At 54.1% G+C, this 20,215-nt stretch overlaps 1 protein-coding gene across 1 annotated transcript in view; it reads right to left on the bottom strand.

The window, feature by feature from the left end:
- Window positions 1-541: 541 nt before the first annotated feature.
- Tekt5 (tektin 5) overlaps window positions 542-20,215 on the bottom strand; it is a 21,370-nt gene continuing 1,696 nt past the window's right edge. The window contains exons 2-6 of the mRNA XM_013011499.1: window positions 17,929-18,012; window positions 17,177-17,247; window positions 11,322-11,465; window positions 9,357-9,579; window positions 542-700 (exon numbers count right to left, since the gene is read on the bottom strand). Coding sequence (XP_012866953.1) covers window positions 542-700; window positions 9,357-9,579; window positions 11,322-11,465; window positions 17,177-17,247; window positions 17,929-18,012 — 681 coding nt within the window. The remainder of the gene's footprint in view (window positions 701-9,356; window positions 9,580-11,321; window positions 11,466-17,176; window positions 17,248-17,928; window positions 18,013-20,215) is intronic.

Below are 20,215 nucleotides of genomic sequence, written 5' to 3'. Positions count from 1 at the left end.
ACCCCATCTTCTCGGCTCCTAGGCCAGTGCTCTGCCCCTCAGGTCCTGGGTGGGGGCCAGCCCGGGGCAGTCCATTAGGAAAATGAACTAAAAGGAAAGGGGGCCGTGGCAGCTCAGTCCTCAGCACCAGGAAAGTTAGAAAGGAAGCCAGCCAGGCGCTGGTGGCTCACGCCTTATCACCCCAGCTACTCAGGAGGCTGAGATCTGAGGGTGGAGGTTCAAATACCGCCTGGGCAGGAAAGTCCAGGCGACTCCTGTCTCCAACGAACCAGCCCCCCCCCCAAAAAAAAAGTCAAGAATGGAGTTGTGGTTCAAGGGGGTAGAGCTCCATCTTGAGTGAATAAGCTAAGAGACAATGCAAGTCTCTGAAAGAGGACGGGGTGGGGGTAAAATTAAGGGGCTTCATGAGGGGGAGCCCATTTCCATACTCAAGGGTCCTTCGATATTTCAGACCCCTCCCTTCCCTTTCCGGATCCCCAGGGATTTCCCCACACACACACACACGTATACACACATACACCACCCTATTTGGCTGGGACACTCACTTAAACTGCGCCATGTCCCTGCACAGCTCCACATTGGGCCGCCGGGTCCGGCAGTCCAGCCTGGTCTGGGCCACCTTCAGCGGGTACTCCTTCGTCATGATGGCTCTCTCCAGCAGCATGATGGTGTTCTCCGTCTGGAAGATCTCCTGCAGCGTCTGTGCAGACCAAGAGGCGGTCACCGCCTGCCAGCATGCTCCGTGTCCTCCCCTTGGGGCCCTGAGGGTGCTGGGTGGGGTCAGCCCTTGCATTCCCTCCCCCCTTCCCCAGCCTTCAACACCTGCAGGGTGCAGACCCTGCTCATCCCCGAATGGTCCGAGATGGACTGGTACAAAGGTTGGTTTTGTTTGAGGACCTCCATCATGCAGTCATCGATCAAACAGAAGGGAAGGGAAAAGAAAAGGGAAAGCAAAAGGGAAATAGAAAGGGAAAGGGAAGGAGAAAGGGAAGGGAAAGGGAAGGGAAGGTTATCATGTGTGTGTGTGTGTGTGTGTGTGTGTGTGTGTGTGTGTGTGTGTCTGGGGTTTGAACTCAGAGCTTGGGTGCTGACTCTGAGCTTTTGTGCTCAAGGCTAGCTCTCAACCACGAGTTGCAGCTCCACCTCCAGCTTTTTGGTGCTCGATTGGAGATAAGAGTCTCAAGGATTTTCCTGCCTGGGCTGACTTGGAACTGTGATCTTCACGTCTCAGCCTCTTGAGTAGCTGGGATTACAGGTGTGAGCCACCGGCACCCAACAACATTCTAATTTTTAAATTCCTCCCTAAAAATATTTTTTTTCTGATAAAGTGCCATCATTGTACCCCCATGATTGAGACACATCTGGATCCCGGGCAAGGAGGGGCAAGAAGAGGACAGCTGGAGACAGCCAGAATGTAACAGAGAGTCCGTCGCCCCCAATGCCTGGCCCCTTTCCCTGGCCCATCTACACAGGCCACATGCTAGTTAAACACCCCCTCCCCCCAAGTATGAATCACTCAACGCTCACAGGAGGAGGCCACCCTGAAGATCTCCCTTGGAAGTTGCCCCTTGGGAGCACAGGAGAGGGGCACATGGCAATGTGGCAAATGAACCTTCTTTTACCACTCTGCCCCTGTTTGTTCTGCTTGGGGCAGTCTCAGCGCTCACCCTGCTGTTCAGCTGCACCTGCTCTGGCATTCTGCGGCCTGGGGTGCCAGGGATTGAAATGTGACTGGCAGGATCCCCCACACCCCCCAAGCCCAGCCACATCCCGGTGACCTACGGCAGTTCCCCCCCCCCGTTCTCTTCTCCCTCCCATGAGGCCGTGATCCCCTGGCCTGGCTCCCCTGGCCTGCTGAAGGAGTGCTCAAGCCTCCTGGGGATCTGGCTTCAAGGACTCCTGACTGCAGGAGGCCCAGGGGCTGGGGGCTGGGCAGACACCCCTTCATCATTCATTTACACGCTCATTCACAACCTCTGCGATTGCCCACGCATGCTCACTGAGCATCCAGCGCCAAGCCCCAGTTCTGGGCAGAGGACCCAGCATGGGGACAGGACAATGAGACAGCCAATAGCCCTGTCCTCCCGTGGTTCCCTCTCTGCCCTGCCCCAGGGGCCATCTAGCTTGCTAGGGAGGGACAGGCACTTTCTCTCTGAAGTTCAAGCCCCTTCACCTCCTATTGGAAGTATTCATTAGGCACCTGTGGTATGGGGCCCACAGGTGGGGCCTCTGCCACCCAGCAGGGCCCACTTCTGCCAGGAATTCCCACATGTACACGCGCCACACCTCTACCGCACACCAAGGGCTTGCTCCCGGATGTCACATTCACGGCAGACCGATTCTATATGGGAGGTTCTAGAAATACTCCCTGACCGCAGATGAGGAAGATGAGAATATGACCTTGGCAGTTCCCTTTCACACCCGCTGGCCATGGCCACAGGCGTGCCCAGCATGGAGCCAGCCCTGGCACCACAATCCCGGGCACCCAGCCCTCTTCCTGCAGCCCGCAAACAGCCGCAGAATCCAGAGACGTCTGCAGGCTCCAGGTGCCCACTGAATTTTAGTAGTCTGCTCTGTTTTCTGTATTTCTCTTCCAGCTGCCCTTTGTACTCAAAGGTTGTTGTTTCCTAGCTATTCAGGAGGCTAAGATCTGAGGATCATGGTTCAAAGCCAGCCCAGACAGGCAAGTCCATGAGACTCTTATCTCCAATGAACCACCAGAAAACCAGAAGTGGCACTGTGGCTCAAAGTGGTAGAGCACTTGCCTTGAGCTGAAGAGCTGAGGGACAGCGCCCAGGCCCAGAGTTCAAGCCCACAACCAACAAGAACAAAGAAGTATTTTTCTTACTAAACTAACTACATGAATAAATTAACATCCTAACTTAAGGCATTCCTCTTAAAGCAGGACCATGGAGATGAAGACTCCAGGTAGCATGTGGATTAGGAAGGCAGCTGGGAGTGAGTGGATTTGGGGAGGCGAGCAGGGGAGAAAGGCCAAGGCCCAGGGGTCACACAGAAGCTTCCCCCCCACATCCTCACCCTGCCCTTTCTCAGCCCCAGCCTGAGCCCCACCTTGATTCTCCTTTTTTCCACACTTCTTCCCCTTACTCAGCTGTACGTCCTGAGCAGACCTGTCTGGGTTTTCCAGAACACCGGGGATTTCTACATCTGGTGCCTTCTTGTGGCTCACACCCAAGACAAATGTGCCAGGCCCACACGGGCATGCACTTAGCCAGATTGATTCCCTGGGACGCCGTGTCAGGCACAGCTCAGGTCGTGTTCACCTCCACCTGGCTGGGTAGCACACCCCTGGCATCCCAGCTTCTTGGCATGGTGGAGCAGGGCAGCCCCCTCCCCCTCCCCACCAAGTTCAAAGCCAATGCAGCTAAAGGTGTGGAGACACCCATCTCTGAAACAAAAAAATACAAACGCAAGGGCTGTGGGTGTGGCTCACGTAGTAGAACACTGGTGTTTAGCCTGGACCGGGCCTTGCGTTCAACCCCCCTGCTGGGACCATGGATTGCATCCAGGGGACACAGCCCTAGCCACAGGGCTCATTGTCCTACTTCCTTTACCAAGGTAAAGGAAGGCCTGAAAACCTGAGCTGACACAGGAACTCTTAGTGGTAGAGCTGGCCACACACACACATTTGCAGTCACAATCAGCAATGAAAGCTGCCCCCCCCAGCCCACCTCCCGCACAGGCACAGCCCTGCTAAACTCCCACCCCACACTCCTGCAAAGGAACGAGAAATCCTCCTGTCCCCAAGAAAGGGAGGTGGGGAGGATTCAGAATGAGGCTGGGCCTGGCACAGCCTGGAGGCTGGGCGGGTGGCTGGGGATTGGCCCAGGGGGTCACCCTATGGGTGGGGCCAGCACCGGGATCTGGCCAACCGCCCTGCCTTCCCTGCCCTAGCTGGGAACTCCCGCTGGAACAGGGCGGTGTGAGAGCAGGGCTCACCTCGCTCCCTCTCCCAGTCAGATCCCAGCTCTGGGAAGGGCTGGTCCCAAACCTCACCCATGCCCTCCGCCATCTCCCCGGGCCTCTCTGCAGCTGCCCAGCTGTGCACCACCCTCAGCTGCTGCTGCTTCTCCTTCTTTCAGGTTTCTGGTGAAGAATGGGAATAATAACCAGGTGTCATGGCTGTCTATGGATGTATCAGCTTCATTTTCACCAAAGTTAAAAGGATGGAAGAGACAACAACCAAAAGAAACAAAAATGAAAAGGACTGATGCCCGTGGAAATGTTAACTACTTCTTGGATTTAGCAGAATTGAAGGCACATTTTTAGAAATACCCTGTAAAAACCAGGCACTGGTGGCTCAAGCCTGTCATCCAAGCTACTCAGGAGGCTGAGATCTGAGGATCACAGTTCAAAGCCAGCCCATACAGGAAAGTCTGTGAGACTCTTATCTCCAATGAACCACCAGAAAACCAGAAGTGGCGCTGTGGATCAAGTGGTGGAGTACTTGCCTTGAGCCGAAGAGCTGAGGGACAGCGCCCAAGCCCAGAGCTCAAGACCCACGACCGACAAAACAAAAACAGAACAAAAAATCCCCCGTAAATAACACCAGGCAGAAAGAAAAGGACTAATCAGGCAACAATTGCATTACTATAAAACATCACATAATAGTTACAGATTTCCAAACTGCTATTAGACCTACGTGAGTCGTGGAGAATCTGAGCTGTAAGACTTGAAACTCAAGTAAATAACTCCTCAGTTCAGGGCTGGTGCTCTGCCTTCTGCACCAGGCCCTGTGCACCTCTTGCTTGGGGTGTCTGCCATCTAGTATGCCATCCCTTTCCTGATCTCTGCCCATCTCTTCCCACTTGCGAGAGGAATCTGGAGCAGATTTTGCAGGTCCTCGCTTCTTTGTGCTCTCTGGCTTCTATTAAGCTGTACCCAATAAAGGGAGGGGGTGTCACCCTGACACATTTAACGCCCTGGGTTCCCAATCACCTCTCTATGTCTCCTTTTCCTGCCCAAGCAGCCATATTCCCCTTTTCACTCGTGACCTGGCTTTGTTCTGGCTCTGGAGGGGCAAACACACACACAATACTTGTCCCTGAAGGACGGGCTCATATCACGTAACATGACCATCTCCAGTTCCATCCATTTGCCAACCACTGACATACTTTCATCCTTCTTCATGGCTGAATAATGCTCCACTTTGTCTATATACCACATTTTCTTGTCTCCAGGGTGGGATCAGGCTGTTCTACACCTGGGGGTGCAGGACCAGCATCTGCTCTTCCTTGCTGTGTGACCTCGCGTGGCTCAGCACCTCTCTGAGCTTCACGTTGAACCTTGACAGAGCAATGGTCTAGCGAGCAGACCCTGTGAGGGCGCTTTCCCTTTTGTTTGAAAAGCCAGGGTGTGGAAGTGGCGCTGTGGCTCACGTGGTAGAGCACTCGTCTTGAGCTGAAGAGCAGAGGGACAGCAACCAAGCCCAGAGTTCAAGCCCCACGACCGACCAAAAACAAAAAAACAAAAACGTCTCAGAAAAGCCAGGGTGATTACAATGACTGGTACACGGTGTTAAGACGGAATATGTGGTGATTCATTTTTCTGTGTCAGCTAGGATGGAGGGGGCCCCCAAGGGGGCCGGGCCAGCCCTGGGGGTGTTTAGGAGGGGGATTCGGGCAGGGAGAGGCATTTGAGTTGGTGTTTAGTGGACCTCCAGGGAGGTTGGGCCTCCAATCCACCCAGGGCCGGAAGTGAAGGAGGCCGGGGAAGGGGCGCTGGGGTGTCCCTTTCAGACCCACACAGGCATTTACACTACCTCTATCTTAGCCAGCCCCCCCCCACCTTGTCCAAGCTGTGGGGACTCCCCCCCCCCACTCCACATCCCTCAGCATCAATCGACGTGGCACTCAGCAAACCAGACAGCCTGCAAGGGCCGGGCCATGGCTGGGCTCCCGAAACGCTGTGTCTGCAAAACCAGGTAGAGGCTGGGAACTTGGCCCCAGCCTGGTGGTGCGAAAACCCTGCTATAAATCAGTGCCACGGCCCCTCCCACCCGAGCCGGCTGTCCAAAATGTGCCGGTCAGACCCACAAAACCTGCCTGGGAGCGAAGTCCCTGTGGTCAAGGCTAGTAGTTTCCAGCCTCTGGCTGCCTTTTTTTTTGGGGGGGGGGGGAATGGACAGAGGTACCAGGCAGAGACCACAGGGAGATGGGAGGAGGGCTTGATAGATTTCTGCCTGCCCACTCTCTGAAATCAGGAGGCCCCACCACAGCAGGCTGTGTGGGCCTGGGAAAAATGCTGATCCTCTCTGAGCCTCAGTTTCCCCAATTGTATAATGGCAATGATAGCAGCACTGCTATACAGGGTGATGCCCTCCCCCCAACACCAAGTAGTAAAAAGGCAAAAAAGAGAGACCATCCAAAGCCAGCCCTGGACAAAAGTGGGGACACTATCTAAAAAATAAAGCAAAAAGGATTAGGGGTGAGGGTAAAGTGGGGTGATATGATACCTTCTTTTTCTTTTCTTTTTGTGGGTTGTGGGGCTTGAACTCAGGGCCACAGTGACACTTCCATTTTTTGAGTGGTTAATTGGACCTAAGACTCTCATAAGGATTTTTCTGCTTGGGCTGGCTTTGAACTGTGATCCTCAGATCCAAGCTTCCTGAGTTTCTAGGCTTACAGGTGTGAGCCAATAGCAACTGGCTAGTAAATCCTTCTTTATAAGAGGGAAAGCAGGGCTGGGAAGGTGGCTCAGTGGTAGAGCGCTTGCCTTGCATGCCTGAGGCCCTGGGTTCGATTCCTCAGCACCACATAAGCAGGAAAAAAAAAAGCCGGAAGTGGTGCTGTAGCTCAAGTGGTAGAGTGCTAGCCTTGAGCTGAAGAGCTGAGGGACAGCGCCCAGGCCCAGAGTTCAGGCCCATGATCGGACCAAAAATAAAATAAGAGGGAAAGCATTATTAACTAAGGCAAACCCTCAGAACTATGGCTGGCACTGATTAATGCTAACATATGTCCCTCCCCTCCTCCACTTCGGCGGTACTGGGATTTGAACTCAGTGCCTCACATTTGCTAGGCTCTAGCACTTGAGCCATGCCCCCCAGCCCAAGACCAACAGCTCTTTTCTTCTTTTAGGAAACTTCTATTTACAGCACAAAGGGCAATGATCCACCTCTCTACCCCCTCATCAGAGCACTGGGCACCCCATGTGTGTTAGGGAGTCTGTCTGTTCTTGGCAGAGTGCCCCCTCCCCCAGCCGTGTAAAACTATCTGCCTGCATCTCGTCTTGTGACAGCAGAAAAAGTGTCCAAGGCCAGGAAGAGATCTGGGATGTGGAGGGAGGAATGGATTGAGCAGTCCTAGCTGGCGCTCCACTGCTAGATGCTTTCTGCAGCCTTGCACATTTTTCCCCCCAAACTCTGTGGAGCCAGGGGTTTCCAGGGAGACAGATGGCTGGCCTAGCTCAGGGCAGATGCCAGCGAGTGGACGAGGCCAGGCAGCGTGGAATCCTTTTTTTCCTAGGGAAACCTTCTGGTTCAAGATTGGAGATAAGAGTCTCAGGGACTTTTCTGCCCAGGCTGGCTTTGAACTGCGATCCTCCTATCTCACCCTCCTGAATAGCTAGGATCACAGGTGTGAGCCACTGGCTCTGAACAGCTTTTTATATATTTATTATTATTAACCTTCGATCACTCGCTCAGCATGTGGTGTCTAAGGGCAGTCCCGTGTGCACAGGGCAGCGCGGGGCGGGCAGAGGCTGCACTTCCAGGACCTGGCTAGTTTTAGAAGCCAGCCGACAGTAGCTTGGCCGCCAGCCCCCGGCGCTGGAAGAGATCCGGCTGCTTGCAAAGCACAAAAGCATTTCCCACCACACAATGGGTTCCAGACCTCCTTAGCCAAACAGAAGGGCAGGCGGGCAGACAGCACAGGGGCACTGATCACCAGCCGTGCCCCGCCCCCACAGACATGGCCCTGCCATGCCTGCCCACCTAGCCTCCTAGGAAAAAGGCTGCGTTTGCTCATACTAAATGACTGCTTGAAAGAGAGGACTCTAAAGAAAACTTCAGTGTCAGAGGCAGCCTTTCAAGGTGGAAATGTGTGGCCGCTCTGTGGTCTGTTTAAACTCTTCCTATGCCCATTCCCTGCCTCTTCTCAGAGACACAAAGCATGCCAGAGCCCAGGAGGACTGGCAGTGTGTGAAGAGGCTATAATGGGGGTGCTGGGGACTGAGGCAAATTGGGGGGCAAAGCCCAGTCCAAAGGACTCAACTACTACCCAGGTTTCCCTGTAGACTTTTTCAAGCAAAAGCTCCATTTTTTTTTTTTTTTTGTCAGTCATGGGGCTTGAACTCAGGGCCTAGGCACTGTCTTTGAGCTTTTCTGCTTAAGGCTAGTGCTCTAGACCTTTGAGCCACAGCACTACTTCCGATTTTCTGGTGGTTTGTTGGAGGTAAGAGTCTCATGGACTTTCCTGCCGGGGCTGGCTTTGAACCGCAACCCTCAGATCTCAGCCTCCTGAGTAGCTAGGATGACAGGCGTGAGCCACCAGCACCCAGCTTCCATTTTTACTTTGTATTTGTTGGAGGCAGTACTAGGGTTTGAACTTAGAGCCTTGAGTTTCCTCCATGTGCTTGCTCCTCTGCCTGCCTCCATCCCTGTCCACAGAGGGTTCCCGGAGCATCTCTGACGCATTCACCCCGCCTCCTCCCTCCTAACATGATCCTACCTGGCAATTACTTAATAAGAATGATTTGCTCTGCCTCCTGCATACCCTGGCCGACACGGGTTGCCTTAGCACCCATAAATCCTGCTACATCTCTCCCAAACTCCCAAGCAGAGGGGTGACTTACAGTCACCCCTAAATCCCTGTCCACCGGGAAGACAAACTTCTGAGAGCAGGTGGCGTGCACCCCCATCCTTTGCTTTTTTTACTTCCGGTGCCCAGCATGGCTTCCAGCAGCCAGGGTGCAGTCTGTCGCTGTGTTGCACAGAGGGAAATAAAGTCCCAGGAGCCGCCCAGAGGGGCAGCCCCATGAGACGGCAGCAGCCCAGGGGTACATCGCCACTTCTCAAACTCACCCAACATCCACCCTTCAGTGAAAGCCTTGGAAAGCCAAGCAGGGATGACCAGTCGGGGCCACACAGTTCTCAGGGGAGGGGGCTCCCCATCATGTTCAGGCCCCAGGATGGAGAAGGAAGGGCACCGGAAACCACGGCAACCTGTGGGTACCGTGGTGACAGCCAGGCCCCACGCCTGTGAGTGGGGGAAGGCACACAGCCCCTGCTGTCAGTCACAGACCCCCAGATGGATGGACAGAGGGACGGATGGGCGGACGGATGGGTGGCCCGGAGGGTGGCCACGCCCAGTCATGGCCCCGGGCTCTGCAGCACCTACCTTTGCCAGCTGGGTCTGCAGTTTGTTCTTCATGTCCGTCTCCTCGGAGATGCGGCTGCTGAAGGCGAGGTTGGTGTCGGTGAACTGCTTCCACATCTGGTCTGACAGACTCTCGAACAGGTGCTCAGCCTCCTCGCGCAGCCGGATGGAGTTGGCCCGCATGTTCTGAGAGTGTCTGATGTTGTTGTTGCTGAACCTGGACCAGGACTCTGGCACTGAGACTCTGCAGACGGACAAGGCAAGGGCAAGGTGAAGGCCCCACCCTGGCGTCTGGGCTCTGCCTCATTGTGGGGGTGTTCTGTGCCTCACATGGGAGGCCTACAGCCTTGTGGCTGCCACCCAGTGGATGCCAGTGGCTCCCCACACCCGGGCCACACTGCAGCCTAGAGGGAAGGGATGGCTTTCAAAAGAGCCCTCGGTGAGCTGGCATCACCATCCGCATCGCCTCCACCACCGTCACCACCATCACCACCATCAGTTGGTCCACAGCATGAGAATCCTTAAGCAGAGAGACAACTTCAAGCCACACAATCCCCAATCACCCTCTTTAATCTGCTCAGACATGGCCCTTGCTTTCAGGAAGCCGCAAACACAAAGCCCTGCACAGATGGGTCGGTCACTGCAAATCAGTCACTGCAAACAGCCACTCTCAGCATCCGGCTCAGCAAGGCCTCTGACGGCGCGGCCAGCCGGCCTGGCCAGCAGGTTTCTGGGAAGGAATCTGTTCATGCAAAGGGAGCCTTGCGACTCCCCATGCAGATGGGGTGCGTGGATGTGTGGGGGTTCCATCTTGTCGGAGAGAGGAGGACTCCCAGAAGTTGCCACTGCCAGAAACCCCACAGGCTCCGCTCAGGGCTTCAGTATTTGCTAAGACCTGGAAAATGACTCAGGGTTGGGGCCAAGAGACAGGCATCTCTCTTACCCTCTTTCCCCACTCCCTTCCCTCCATCCTCTTTCCTTCCCTGCTTCCTTTCTTCCATTCCAGGAACATTTATTGCATCCTATATATCCCAAGCACAATTCTACATGTACAAGAGAAAAAAGACTGGGGGGGGGGGAGGAGGAGGGCCTGAGCCAAGACAGACCCCACACCCACCTGTGCCCGGGGGTGCCTCTCTTTCCAGTCCCCCCCAACCTGGAACTGTAGCACGAGAAAGCAGGGCCCGCCATGGTGGTGGCACACCCTGCAGAGTTGCAGGCCACAGACAGAACTCATAGCATGAAACCAAGGCCGAGCTACCAGCCCGGTCACTGCTATCACACGCACCACATCTCTGGGGAATTTTTTGTTTGTTTATTTGCCAGTCCTGGGGCTGGAACTCAGCACCTGGGTGCTGTCCCTGAGCCTCTCTATGCTCAAGGCTAGCGCTCTACCACTTGAGCCACAGTGCCACTTCCAGCTTTCTTTCAGAGTAGTTTATGGGAGCTAAAAAGTCTCACAGACTTTCCTTCCCAGGCTGGCTTTGAACCGTGATCCTCAGATCTCATCTTCCTGAGCAGCTAGGATGACAGGCGTGAGCAGCACTTGCCCACAACTGTCCACCTGCCCTGCCCTGGTGGGGGCCTTGGCCTCCTGCTGAGTTTGGGCTGTTGCTCCTTCTGGTGATGGCCCTTTGGGGTTGCCCCCACGGGGCGGCATTGGCCACGTGACTGTCCCCGAGCCAATCACACACTCTCTCTTTCTGGAATCTGGATGCTGAGCCGAGGATGGAGAGATGGCATTCTGAAACCCCAGCTAAGCAGCTCACAGCAATCCACCCAGCTCAGACCACCCGAGCCAGCCCCTGTCATCTTCCTCTTGAGCCTAGGGCTTCCTTCTAGGAGTCCAGCCATTTCCATCTGGGTTTAGATGCTGCTACTTGTGAGGGAGAATCCCTGTTAGACCACACTGCCTCTCTCCTGACTAACGCACCCACGGGCCCCTGGGACAGGGTGGAGGCTGGGGGCAGGGAGCCCGATACTCACGAGCCATCCACTTTCTCCATGCCGTGGAAGAAGCTGATGGAATCCGATGTGTTTCTCAGGTTGTAGCACTTCTCGTCTATGTACTCGGCTGAGCTCTTGTCCTCGATGTCCTTCTCCAGGGAGTGCTGTGTGTCCCGGTTATCCCTGCCGGGGAGAAGGACTTGTGCTGAGACCGAGCACCAACCTAGAGCCTGCACAACAGGGGTGAGGTGCAGGGCCCAGGCCCCAAAGCCAACCTCCGGGTTCCCAGGAAGGTGGGAATCCAAAGACAGTCCCCAGGCCTGAACGCTGTCAGTCCTTCTTCCCATTTGGACATCTCTCTTTTTGTGCCCACAGCTACCCCTGCTTGTACACCTTCTCCCCTCACCCCTCCCAATCCAAACCCCGTTCTTGTCTTTAGGACAGGGACAGGCAAAACGTGCACAGTAAAAGGTCAAGGAGCCAAAATCTCAGGTGGACTCCATCGCCACTACTCAACCACACGCAGAAGCTGCCCCGGATAACACCTAAGTGCATGGACACAGTTTTGTTTCGATAAAGCTTTATTGAGATGCACAGATGGTGGGCCGGGCTTGGCCCTCCAGCTGTCCTTGGCTGAGTGGACTTAGATGACCAAATCACACTGTGGATAAAGTCTAGAGAATGATGCTGCAGAGCACAAAGGGGGGGGGGGGGACAGGAGTAAAACCCAGATCAAGACTACCTGCTGCTCAGAGCTGTGTGAAGGACGACACACAGCGAGATGACCGTCAAACACGGTGAGGACAGCAGAGCGGGACTGAAAAGGACAGAAGCAACACAGAGAAGGAAATCACCCACTCAGGGGGCAAGGGCCATGAGTCCGGCCGGCCTGAAGAGATGCTTGAGCAGGGCTTTCCCAGCTGATAGCCCCGCTGGTGGGGCCAAAGTGGCATGGAGGAATGAGAAGGCCAAGCTGGGGTCTCATGTGCACAAGCAGAGGAACAAACACTCGCGTTTTCAGGGACTGGAAAGCAGATCCAACCCGGGAGTGGGTGGGGCCAGGGAGTGGGCGGGGCCAGGGAGTGGGCGGGGTCGAGGACGAGGCCAGGCGAAGGCTGAGTGGGTGGGAAGACAGTGGGCGGGTCCAGGACTTGGGCCTAGGAGAGCTGGGAGCATAGCTGAGAAGTTTGGACAAGCCACTGTTTGCCAGACTCTAGGCTTTTGACAACCACTTTCATACCTCTTGCCCAAATACCAAAGTCGCTGTTATTTTCCTCCTTTTCAAATCGCCTTGAAAGCCTAAGTACATTTTAAAGGGAGGGGGGAAAAATCACATTCCTGTCTTCAAAGGCAAACAGTAACTCTTATCTATTAATAGAAGCCCACCTCAGACCTAAGGAGTTTAGTGGACGCTAAAGGCTAGCCGGCCTCTATCTCTTGCCTCCAGGACCTTCTCAGCCTGAACCTTTTCTGTTTCTCTGTGTTCTTGAAAAAGCTGAGTCCTAGTCAAAGACACACAAACAGGGGCTGAAGCATTTCTTAATCTCTGTGTGTCTGAACTCTGCTCCCTTGGTTCTTCCAAAGCCTGTCTGCTTCTCTTCCGCTTGTTTATCTCCCCCCCCGCCCCCCACTACTGTGTGCTGGTTGTGGAGAGGGACCCCAGAGGTGCAGGAGTGGGAAAATTCAGTCCTGGCTTGGGTCCCTGCCTATCAGAGCATGTAGGAGGTAGGAGGTGGTGTCAGGGCAGGAAGAACCATCTTGCGGCCTTGGGGCCTTCCAAGCTGGCAGAGCCCTGGAGAGCCGGGGCCCCATCTTGCCTGATGTGTTGGAATGAGCAGGTAACACAGGGGGAGGGGAGGGAAGAGCCTGACTCCAAATCCAGCTGCTCCCGTTGCCTGGCCCCTGCCTGTGTGAGGCCTGGGGAAGGAGGAGCAGCCTGGTCTCCCTTTCTTGGCACAGCCAGGGCCAAGAGCCACGCTTGGCTTCTCCCCAGTCCGGGACAACCATTTCTGCTCCATGAAGACACAGCCCTGTGCAGGTGATGCAGGCTGGCCCAGAAAACGGGGAGCCTACAGCCCAGCCTCCTTCCAATGTTGGGGTACCACCCGGGGCAGAGCAGCAGGGAGCCATCTGCCTAATGGCCTCCAAGGCCTTCCACTCTCCAGCAGCTGGAGCTGCCTTCCTATGGAGGGATGGGGCGGGGGGGGGGGCTATGATCACCTGTGATTGCCCCCAAACTAGCCTCTTCTCCCACGGAGGTCGGGGGTCCCCACCTGCTCCCGGTTCCCCTCCATGTCTGCTTCCCTCTCCTCACTGTCATCTCAATCTCTCTCCCAGCCCCCTCTGCCTTTCCCCGTGTCCATCCATCTCTCCCTCGCTTTTTGCTGGTTCATTGCAGATTAGAGTCTCATGGACTTTCCCTCCTGGGCTGGCTTTGAACTGGGATCCTTGGGTCTCAGCCTCCTGAGTAGCTAGGATGGCAGGCGTGAGCCACCGCTGCCCGGCCTGTCTCTGTGCCTGGGCGTCAGAGTTCTCCGTCTCCTGACTCTACCTCTTCTCAGTGTGCCGGCTCCTGTTTCACCCTCCGAGCGAGGCCCAGGAACCAGCCTCGCTCTTCCAGGGTTTGGCTCCCCAAATTCACATCTGGGCTCTCGTTCACTCTGTCAGCTCTGAATCTTTCTCCTTCCCTCTCCTCACCCTGGCGGCCCTGTGCATCATACGGCAGCCACATCTGGAAAACCAATCTCACCTACCATAAATAGTAAGTCCCGCATGCACGATTAAAGGAAGGCAAAAATGGAGAGCCCAGAAGGAAACCCATGCGTTTGGGGCCAAGTGATTTTTCCAACAAAGGGATCCCCAGTGGACAAGTCTGTCCCCTGGACAAATGGTTTTGGGACACTTGGGCTCCTGCCTTGGACAAAACCGCCTCCAAGTGGATCAAAGACCGGAACAACCTGACACTGTCACCCCATAGGAAATGTGAGGTGACACTCCCCGCCTTGACTTGGCAGTGATTTAAAAAAACAAAACAAACATTCCTTTGCGAGATTATGGTTTGAATTTTGGGCCTTGCACATTTGCTTGACTGGTACCCCACCATTTGATCCATGCCTCCAGCCCTGCTTTTTTCTAGTTATTTTGGAATTGGAGCATGATAGCCTTGTCTGGCCTCAAACCACAATCCTCCAGATCTCAGCTTCCTGAGTGCCTAGGATTATAGTCTGAGCCACCAGCACTTGACTAGCAGAGAGAGAGAGGGGAGAGAGAGAGAGAGGGGGAGAGAGAGAGAGGACTCAATACAGGCAACAAGAATAAAACCTGGATTATAGAACACTAAAACGTTTCTGCACAGCAAACCATCACCAGAAAAAGAAAAAGAAACTAAAGAATGATAGAAAAGATTTGTAAAACATCTATCTGGAAAGGGGTGAATATCTAAGACATATCACAAACGTACATAGAACAGCTGAATAGCATGGGCGTGACTGCATGTTTAAAATGGCGAAGGATCTAGAGAGACTTTTCTCAAAAAAAAAAAAGACATACAAATGGCCAACTGGTTCTTCAAAACAAAACAAAACAAAACATCACATTAAGCCATAATGAGATATCACCTCATGCCTGTATAATGCTGTTATCATGAAGATGAAAGATAATCAGTGCTCCCGAGGGCTGGAACAAAGGGCACTAACCACACTACTCACCAGAATGGAAGTTGAATCAGCCATTATGGAAAACAGCATGAAAACTCCCCCTAGATCGACCACCTGACCCAGCCACCCCACACCTGGGTATATAGACCAAAAGGAAATAAAATCAGGATGTCAAAGAGACACCCTTACCACAACCTTCATTACAGCTTTAGCCACAACGGCCACATTATGGAATTATCCTAAGTGTCCACTGAAACATAAATGGATAAAGAAGATGTGGTAGAAATACACAATGGAATACGACTCAGCCGTTAAAAAGGAAGAAACATAGTAAGTTTAATATGCCAAGTACAGAAAACTGAAGTGCCCATGATTCTCATTCATAGGTGGAACCTAAAAAAGTTTCATTTCTAAAAGAGTGGAGAAGGTTATTAAGGCTTGGGGTGGGGTAGGGTGGGTTGGAAAGAAGTTGGTCAAAAGATACAAAGTTTCAGCTTGAAGAAATACACATAAGAGGTGTGTTGTAGCAAGATAGCAACTGTAATGAGTAACAATGTATCAGTCTTAGTTTACCATGCTCAAGGGACAAAATAAAATAAATGAGATAGTGCAGATGCTAATGAGCTGCATCTGCCTACCCCACCCGTGTCATATCACCTGTAGCAAATCCATTACTTTTATGGATCAATTAAAATAAATAAGCAAGTTTTTAGAACAACACCTTCTGCAGGGTGCCAGGTCTAGCTACTCAGCAGGCTGAGATCGTAAGGTTGAGGTTCAAAGTCAGCCCAGGCAGGAAAGTCTATAAGACTCAACCTCCACTTAATCAGCAAGTAAGTGGGAAGTAGAGCTTATGGCTCAAGTGGTAGAGTACCAGGCTTGAATGGAAAGAGCTAAGGGACAGTGCCCAGGCCTCAAGACCAGCACAAACAAAACACACCAACCAAACAAACAAACAAAAGCCTCAATAACTTTAGAGAAAGTACACTGGCCTATGAAAGCTCTCCTTTTGTTGAAAGCGGCTTGTTTAAATACAAGCAGTTGGGGCTGGAAATGTGGCTTCGTGGTAGAGCGCTTGCCTAGCATGCACGAAGCCCTGGTTTAATTCCTCAGCACCACATACACAGAAAAAGAAGAAGAAAGAAAGAAGCGGTGCTGTGGCTCCAATGGTAGAGCGCTAGTCTTGAGCAAAAGAAGCTCAGGGATAGTGCCCAGGCCCTGAGTTCAAGCCCCAGGACTGGCCAAAATAAATGAATGAAATCAAAGTACTTAAGGTTCTCTGAGTGAATTGACAGACCACAAACAGGTCATCAATGGGCCACTGGGTGCTGGCATTCAGCCCTGCTGGGATCTTTCCTGCCCCACCCACACCCCGTGGTCCCCTTGGATGACAGCGGGGTGACTCTCTCTTGTCCAGTCCTGGTCTCTCTGAGAATCTGCGTCCTGGCAGGGCAGGTGGCTGCTGTTTCTGACCAAGATGCCAGGCTCCTGGAGCTGAAGGGCCAGCTGCCCCCCTCCCCCTCCCCCATCCCCTGCCACTGTGCCCCACGCAGCAGGAGGGCAGCCCTGGCAAGCCGGCCTGCCTGCCCTGGCCGCCGGGGCCTCTGGGTCAAGAGTCAAAGAAGAGGAAGAACCAGCAGGGTGGCTTGTCCTGAAAGAGTTAGAGGCCAGGGCTGGGCTCCAGGCCCAGGTAGGAAGCTGACTCCGGGGAGCTGAGGCCCCCCCACCCCCATAAAGCCCAGGTCTCCCTTTAATTACACGACGAGCCCCCTGGGTGTCACCACACCAGTTACGTCAGCTCCCAAGAACAAAGCGGATGGCTTTTGAAGACTCCAGGCTCCAGGCGTCCACCTGCTCCCTCTGGCGATGCCCCGGCCCCTCGCCTGGTCACCCCCATGTCACCCACCCTCGGCCATCCCCGGCTTCAGAGCTGGCCTGTGGAGAGGCCTGGACTAAGCAAGGCCTCTGGGAGACGTTGCCCTCTGGCTGGGCATCCTTGCAAACAAGAGTAGCCACGAGCACTGGGAAGGTGGCTCAGTGGTAGAGTGTTTGCCTTGCATGCAGGAAGGCCTGGGTTGGATTCCTCAGCACCACATACACAGAAAAAGCCAGAAGTGGAGCTGTGGCTCAAGTGGTAGAGTGCTAGCCTTGAGCAAAAGAAGCTCAGGGACAGTGCCCCCCCCCCCCGCCCAACAAGCCCCAGGGTGGGGAGGGGAGGGAAGACCCCCCCCCACTTACCGAATCTGAACATTGACTCTTTGAGCTAAATTTCGCATCTGATCTTGAGAACATCTTAGCAAATCGACTTCCTGGAATGAAAAATAAAGATGGCAGAAAGAGCAGGCACTGGTGGGTGGAAAGCTCACAGGTCAGAGCCGCGCCCGGCCCTGCACAGCCCATGCTGGTCTCCCCAGTGACATGCCAGAGTGGGGACTGAATCTCCACTCCTGCGACCCCCAGGGCCCCCCTGAGGTCAGCTGTGGAGGGTCCAGGTTCAGTTCCCTTCCTTTCCCTTCTTTGCCCTTTCCTTCCCTTTCTTTCCCTTCTCTTCCATCCCTTTCCTTCCTTATCTCCATCCCCCCCCCCCCCGCTTTGGGTTTCTTTTGTTTTCCTCCAGAGACAAGGTCTCAGACTCACCGTGCAGAGATTATAAGTGTGTGCTACCACACCTGTCCTACTGTTTATATGCTTCCAGATTGAAGGAAAATCGAGCACCAACCGTGGGCCACGAGTTACCTTGTGGATTATTGCATCATGAAGGGATATGATGTGCTGCAGGTGCTGGATAAACGCTAGCTGCATCATTGCTGATGTTGGGGTCACCCTGACACAGGCTGAAGATCCACAACTCCATCTCTCCCGCTTCCCCCCGGGTCCTACCTTTCCATGGGGTGACATGTGTGACTTCTATCCCCGTGGGCAGCTCAATGACTTCCGGCCAGCTGGCCCTCCCTGCTCAGAGCTGGGCAAGCTTCAGGGGGACCCCTTACCCGGATAAGGTTTTTCTCCACGTTGTCGTGGACCAAGTCAATCCCGACCCTCTTCTCCCGAAAGTACAGGCATTCGAGCGCCACCTGCAGGAGCATGGGGGAAGCACAGGTGGCTCACCTGCCAAGGGGCTTCACCACGGGGCATTCAGTGGGCGTCCACCTCCCCTGCGCCCTCTGTGGGGGTGCTGTAGGATGTGGCTGCATTAGGGCAGGCAGGGTCCGGGCAGGCAGTGGGGCACGGTTGTGAGACCATGCCACTTGCTCTCATCTCCCCCAGCCTTCTCTCAAAGGACACAGTAGCAGGCACTGGTGGCTCACCCCTGTGATCCTTGCTACTCAGGAGGCTGAGAGCTGAGCATCAACTCTGATCTCCAACTAACCAGGAAAACTCACAAGTGGAGCTGTGGCAGAGCGCTAGCCTTGAGTTGAAAAGCTGAGGGACAGCACCCAGACCCAGAGTTCAAGCCCTATGACCAACAAAATACACACACACACACACACACACACACACACACACACACACACACACAGGCTGGGGACACCTGACAGGCTCACTACTAACTAATCCTAACTACTCAGGAGGCTGAGATCTGAGGATCATGGTTCAAGGCCAGCCAGGCAGGAAAGTCTCCATGAGGCTCTTATCTCTAATTAACTACTCACATACACATACACACATGTGTGTACACATTCACATAAATGGAAGGGGTGCTGTGGCTCAAGTGGTAGAGTGCTAGCCTTGAGCAAAAGAAGCTCAGGGACAACATCCAGCAGGCCCCGAGTTCAAGTCCCATGACAGAGAGACAAAAACAAACAAACAAGAGTGAGAGGTTCTGAGTTTAAGCCCCAGTACCTGGCTTGCGTGCGTGCACACATACACATATGTGTGTGTGCATATGTGTGTGTGTGTGTGTGTATATACATGATATATATATATATATGTATGTATGTATGTATCTGATGACCTGGTGGTCAGGAGGAACTCTCTGAAGAGACAGGAGGTACAATGAGACAAAAGAGGAAACTGCAGATACAAAGGCCCTGAGGTCCGAGGCACAGACAGGAAGACCCTGGGACTGGAGTGGAGATGTGCAGCTAGAGCAATAGCGCTGTAGGGTTCCAGATAGGAAGGGGTAGAAGAGTTCAGGAATTTAGATGTTAAATTCTGGGATGCCATCAATGGAGCTAGTGGGGGGGGAGAGACTAGCAGGATTCATTTGATAATTGAGCTCATTCTGATTGCTGGGGAGTGGGGGGGGTGCATGACTGGAGGGGAGCAGGAGATGGAAGCCCGGGAAAGCGGGCTCACCGCGGTGCCTCAAGAGGCTGCCCGGCCCGAGGATGCAGCCCGGGACGCAGAGGAGGTGGATAGAATAGACATGCCCAAGTCAGGACCAGCTGTGGGGCTGGCTGCAGGAAGCCTGCAGGTCCTTAGGTCCCCAGAGACTCCAGCCTTGTTCCGGGGAGCCCAGAACAGCCCCCCACCACAGAAGGGGGCTGAGATGCAGAGAAATACATTTCCACAGCAGGACTTCTGGACAGCCAGGGGCTTGTGTGAGCGCCAGCGAATGGGCTCATGGGAAACACAGGCCAGGCTTGGGAAAAGCAGATGTTCACTAGTAGCTAGGGACACCCTCACCCGCTTCTCAATCTTCCTGCCGCACAGGCGCTTGCTGTACGAAAAAGCCTCCTACTTGGAGCAGAAAGTCAGGTGCCCGGTCCCTTCAGGCATCAAGGAAGGCTGCGGGAGCCTGGCCCACACCTGTGCCTCGAGAATCCTCACTGTGGCAGGAAAGGGAACACCGTGCTTAAGCCGTGATCCGTTACCTGCTGCCCAAAGCAACCCTCATGGGTCCAGGATGTGACTGGGGGCTGACAGACCGGTGTCAGGAGAGTCCACCGGAAGGTGATGGTTTCATGGAGGTTTATGCACGGAATACTCGGTGCTGTACTCGGTCCTAGGCTGGCGGGAAGTCAAAGTCCAGCAGCACAGACGCCCGGCTCACTGCCACCGCGTGCTGGTCTTGAGCACAAAGTCTGTCCCAGCTGAGCCAACATTCTAGCCATCAGTAAGCAAACTATGGAGTGCATTACAGGGCACATATGTGGGTTGGGAAGGTGGCTCAGTGGTAGAGTGCTCGCCTAGCATGCATGAAGTTCTGGGTTCAATTCCTCAGTTCCACATACACAGAAAAAGCCAGAAGTGGTGCTGTGGCTCAAGTGGTAGAGTGCTAGCCTTGAGCAAAAGAAGCTCAGGGACAGTGCCCAGGCCCTGAGTTCAAGCCCC

The sequence above is a fragment of the Dipodomys ordii genome, unplaced genomic scaffold (assembly GCF_000151885.1).
Source record: "Dipodomys ordii isolate 6190 unplaced genomic scaffold, Dord_2.0 Scaffold14, whole genome shotgun sequence".
NCBI lineage: Eukaryota > Metazoa > Chordata > Mammalia > Rodentia > Heteromyidae > Dipodomys > Dipodomys ordii.
The sequence above is the reverse complement of the archived record's forward strand: the minus strand, read 5'-3'. Positions and strand labels throughout refer to the sequence as shown.